Below are 5359 nucleotides of genomic sequence, written 5' to 3'. Positions count from 1 at the left end.
ATGACGGCGAAAAGCCTAGACTCCGACCTCGATCTTGCCTATCACCTCCAAATGCAAGAAGCCATGACCGCCTCCCTCGCTCTCCAACCTTCAACCTCACGCTGCCCATCCGCCGCCGCGACGGTTATCCTGCGAGAGCTCAATTACCGCGTGCTAAGAGAACCGGAGATTGGGAAAATGCGGGAGCATCTGGACCGTCGCTTACACAATCAGAAGCTCGCGAACAATATCATCATCAACATCCCCGACGAGGAATGGGAAAGCGATATCATCAACATCTCCGATGAGGAAGGGGAAAACGATATCATCAACATCCCCGACGGGGAATGGGAAGTCACTCTGCACAATTACCGCCGTCCGTACGACAGCACGGACCCTTCGACATCTTCGTCGGCCGCTTTGGTTGAGACGGAGTGTTTCAGGTTGTACTTCATGGGGTTGGTGACCGAAGAGAGCGTTAGGGATACGAAGATCACTGTGGCCGGAGCTGGGGTCGCGATTTGCGATTCCAGGGATAGTCTGATCTTCGAGGTGAGGAAGAATCTAAACGCATTGGTGGACGTTCAAACGGTGACGTATGAAATTGCTGAGCTGGAGGCTCTAATCGAAGGGCTTAATGAAGCTCTCAGATTGGATTTGAAAAGGCTCACCTTTTTTTGTGATCACTACAATGTTTACCAATATGTGAGTCATTTAAAAATTTTTTGGGTGCTGCCTTGTTTGTGTTTGTTATATATGATAATTGAATATTATTATGTCTTATTCTTCTTCTTTGTATTCTGAATATGTATTTTACTCATCACAATTTTATGTTTCTTAGCCGTCTAATTGAAATTTGTGTTTAGTGCTAGTGATATGTCACTTGAGTTAGGCTCTTAATATACAAAGAAGGGCCGGGTATCAGTTAAATCGGTACAAGTAGAGATATTTTCAAGTTTTGAACCAAAACAGTCGGTTAATTCGGTTAAATCTTATCGACAACAATTAATTTCAAAATTCTTGGTTAAAGTCGAAAATCAGTCGGCTAAATTGGTTAACGATTGTTATCAATATAACTTTCTAAATTAGGCCAAGACAAAAGCTAGCCCACTATTTTTACAAAATCAAAATGGGCTAAAGATGGGGAGGATCTTTCCCATTCTTAATTAAATAAGGAAAAATGTTATAGGGGAGGATCTTTCCCATTCTTGATCCGAATGGAAGAGAGAATGAGAGATCCTTTGAGAATGCTTCAAAACACAAGCTTGGAAAAACAAAAGTTTAATGTTGAAAATACAAAATAATAAAATCTCTTTTATTGGCCAAATTGGTTGGTTTTGGGTCCAAATAGTTTTTTTGGGCTAAACAAGTGTTTATTGGACATTTTTATAAGCACCCTTAAGATATTCATATAGATTAAATTAAATGAAAACCGATTAATATTGTTAAGACCTTGCCTACCATACTTTGGCAGTATTTTGGACACCTCTAATACAAAGATAAAGGTGGTCGATCGGCATAATGACATTATATTCTTGAATGCAGGTTACAGGTAGAGCACCACCACGACATAGTAAGATTGCAACATTGGTGAATCAGGTGGCTCTTCTCCGAAGAAAATTTACATACTGCAACCCGTCTCTTGTGGCATGTAAAGATGTTAAGTTTGCAATTAAATCTGCAAATGCTATAGTTTCTCAAACTACCTATTTGAAGGAGACGTGTGTGATATGTTTTGAAGATACAGATGCTGATAAAATGTTCTCAGTTGATGGTTGCCAGCACAGGTATTGCTTCTCTTGTATGAAACAACATGTGGAGGCCAAGTTTCTTAATGGGATGATGGCAAAGTGCCCTCATGAAGGCTGTAAGTCTGAGGTTAATATTGATAGTTGTGGAAAATTCTTGGCACCCAAGTTGGTGGAGGTGATGAGTCAAAGAATGAAAGAATCTTCTATTCCTGTTACAGAGAAAGTTTATTGCCCATATCCCAGGTGCTCGGCATTAATGTCAAAAAGTGAGATTTTACAATATAATAAGACTATAAATGCTGCTGCTGAAGAAACTGGAGTAAGAAAATGCATGAAATGTCATCTCTTATTCTGTATCAATTGCAAAATCCCTTGGCATTCTAATCTGACCTGCTATGATTACAAACGATCAAATCCTTATTCACATTCAGAATATGCAAAGCTCCAGTCTCTTGCAGAGGCAAAACGTTGGCGCCAGTGTGTTAAGTGCAACAACATAGTTGAACTAGCTGGAGGTTGCTACCACATCACTTGCAGGTACTTTATATTCTTCCTTCTAATTTTTGACATTTTTATTGAAGCAATAAAGATACTAAAAATAAGATGAGGAAGATAAATGTACCTTTTGGGAAAGCTAGATGATTGAATAGCTACTTGTATCTTTCGCATGCAATGTTTTTGCAGATGTGGGTATGAGTTTTGCTACACATGTGGTGCTGAGTGGAAGAACAAGAAAGCAACATGCTCCTGTCGAATCTGGGACGAGCATTACATTATACGAGGAGGATGAATATAAGGAGTATGCTGACTAAGATCATCATGATAAGTCTATATCTATTTCTCCCCCCCTTTCCCCTCTAATTTATTTTTGGTTTTGCTTTTGGAAAAACAAAATAAAATAAAAAAAAAAGAATAAAATGTATCTTTCTGCTAATGCTGCATAGATCAAAGTTTGTAAAAATGACTTCTTGGTGATATTAGGCCACTGTTTCTTAGTGTTTGTGTGTTTTGCAAAAGATTGAGGCTTCAGGCTTGAAACTCCTGAAAAGGAGGTTGACTGTGCACTGCCATTGGAAATCGAGAAAATCACCGAGGGAGAGAAAGTTGACAAACGTTAAGAATAGACAGTAGCGATGGGTCACAAATTTCTTTCAAACCCGTCAAGAGAAAATTTGTGTTCATAGCGATGCTACTCACTTTTAAAGCATTTTGTGATTTTTCGTACGCACCAAATACCATAAAATATTTAAAAAAAAATTATTTTTCAAGAAAATATTTTCTGTTGAAAATATTTTTATTTTCCGACAAAAAATATTTTAAGTCAAAACAAAAAGAGCTTAAGAAGAAAGATTGTCCAATGATGAGTTGGAGTTACTGTGGCAGGAGACAAGTGTTTACAGAAATCAAATGGTAGTTGAAACATCCACATTGATGATTCAATCAAATCGTTTGATTTCTCACAAAACATGGATGAACCTAGTGTTTATAGAAAGGTCGGTGGGAGCACTATTACATTTCTAAATTTTTATTTGCATCACATACTACTCATTGGGAATGGCGTAGGAGCAATGTCATCTATGAAAACATCCTAAGACCTTGGTGAAACATCGATCCTACATACTCGGGATCAAAAATATTTTGAGACGTAAAGAAAATATTATTGGGACTTTCACAAGTCAATTACATTGACAAGATATTGGCTAGGTTTACCTTGCAAAATTCCAAGAAAGGGATTTTGCCTCGTAAGATGAGAAATTGTTAAAATTGCTTCAGCAATAGGAAGTCTCTTATACACAATGCTTACGAGCAGTCAGCGTTGTGAGTAGATATCAATCCAATCCAAGTCCTGGGCATTTAACAATATTGAAACATATCCTCAAATATTTGAATAGAGCCAAACATTATTTCTTGGTGTTTAGGGTGAGGAAATGATTGTTCAAAGGGTATATAGATTCAGATTTTCAATCCGATATTGATATAGAAAATCAACTTTTGAATTTGTATCCACTCTTGGTGAAGGAGCAGTAAGTTGGAGAAATTTCAAGCAAGATTCTACTTGAGATGTGATATCATATGTAGGGGTGATGTTGCAATAACAAAGATCCATTCACAAAACAATTGAGGGAGACGAATTAACCCGGTCACTCTCTTTTAATTAGAGAGAGACTCTCCGCCTTCTCTCTAAAAAAGAGCAAGGCATTTTCACCTCTTTGGGGAGGCTTTTCTTCCACCTTCGATGGTTTTTTAAGGGAGGAGGGATGGATCTTTTCCCCACCCTCCTCCCTTTCCTTCTTGTTTTTGTTCCTGTTTGGTTTTGTTGTTTTTCCCACTGTTGTCGTCTTTGTTTCCTCCAAACAACACCATTGCAGCACAGTCACTGCCACCGGCCAATTGCCCCTCGCCGCCACGCTAATCTCCAGCTCCTTCCCGCTCCACGTTGCTAGCAATCTTCCAGGTCTGTAGAGGTTTGGAGATCTGGTTTTTCCAAGGCCAGATTTGTAAGCTTCCATCAGCCCCGCCCACAGACGCCCCCCCTTTGTGCTCCTGGACCTCCCCGCTCACTGTCGCTCTCCTTCGCGTAGCCGTCTACAGTGGCGGAGCCACATGGAGGCCAGAGGTGGCCACAGCCCCTACGTGGAATTTTTTAAACTCCTCCATTACTCCTTAGCTTCTGAAATCTCGCGCTTCAGCCTTCTTTTTCCTTTCTTTTTCTCATTTTTCTTCTTTTCCCACCTTCTCCGCCAACTTCCTCTTTCTCCTTTTTGTTTTTTGTTTTATTTTTATTTTCTCCTTCCCCACCACTCACTTTGTTTTATAATATTTACTTTATTTCTTTGTCTCCCACCATCCACTCTCTTTCTTTTGTTTTTTTTTTTCCTCCCTTTCTCAAGCTTCCGGCTTCTTCTCTCCCTTTCTCTTCTCCCTCTGGTTTAGTCCCTCTCAATTTCTTAAATCAGATACTCTCTCAATTTCGACTTTATTAAATTAGGGGTTTTGGTATGTAAATTTGATATTAGTTTATTGTCAATGAATTTTATATTAATTTATTGGAGTTTGATCCTGAATTGCGTCATCACATATGAAAATATGATGTTAATCAACGAGGTGCAAAATAACTTAACGCATGTCACACTTTTTGAGGTTAGTACTCTAGTTCAATTCCTAATCTAAGTGGTCTTGTAATTTGAATATTTTTGTTATTAACTATTGAGAATATTGGTTGTTAGAATTTAAACATTTAACTGGAGAATTTGACACAATTCTAAACTCAATTCATCATTGTATTTAAGTACCAGTGATTAGAAAAAGAAGAAAAAATAGAAAAAAAAAGTACCAATTCATTACACGGTGAAAAAAAAAAAAAAAAAAACTTAAGAAATTTTTTTTTAGTTTAACGGCCCCTTCAATATGTAAAGGCTCGCTCCGCCACTGGCCGTCTAGCCTCCACGCGCCAGTGCGTGGTCCTCACGCGCTAGCTCGTGGATCTCACACACCGGTGCGTGGAGTCCTCATCCCAACGCGTAGCCTCTCGGTCTCGTGGCTCCACCGCCCTCCTCAGCCGCTACTATTGTTTTTTGGTGTTTTGTTATTTTTCTATTTTATTTATGGTATTTTTCTGCAGGCTTTTT

The 5359-nt window shown here is 38.8% G+C and overlaps 1 protein-coding gene across 1 annotated transcript; it reads left to right on the top strand.

The window, feature by feature from the left end:
• LOC132163024 (E3 ubiquitin-protein ligase RSL1-like) lies at window positions 1–2617 on the top strand. Its single transcript, XM_059573225.1, has 3 exons — window positions 1–684; window positions 1525–2267; window positions 2415–2617. Exons 1-3 carry the CDS (start codon window positions 1–3, stop codon window positions 2518–2520), a joined length of 1533 nt encoding a protein of 510 aa, XP_059429208.1. The 3' UTR covers window positions 2521–2617.
• The last annotated feature ends 2742 nt before the right edge of the window (window positions 2618–5359 follow it).

This window comes from Corylus avellana, chromosome ca10, assembly GCF_901000735.1.
Source record: "Corylus avellana chromosome ca10, CavTom2PMs-1.0".
NCBI classification, from domain to species: Eukaryota; Viridiplantae; Streptophyta; class Magnoliopsida; order Fagales; family Betulaceae; genus Corylus; species Corylus avellana.
This window is presented reverse-complemented; position numbering and strand designations above follow the sequence as displayed.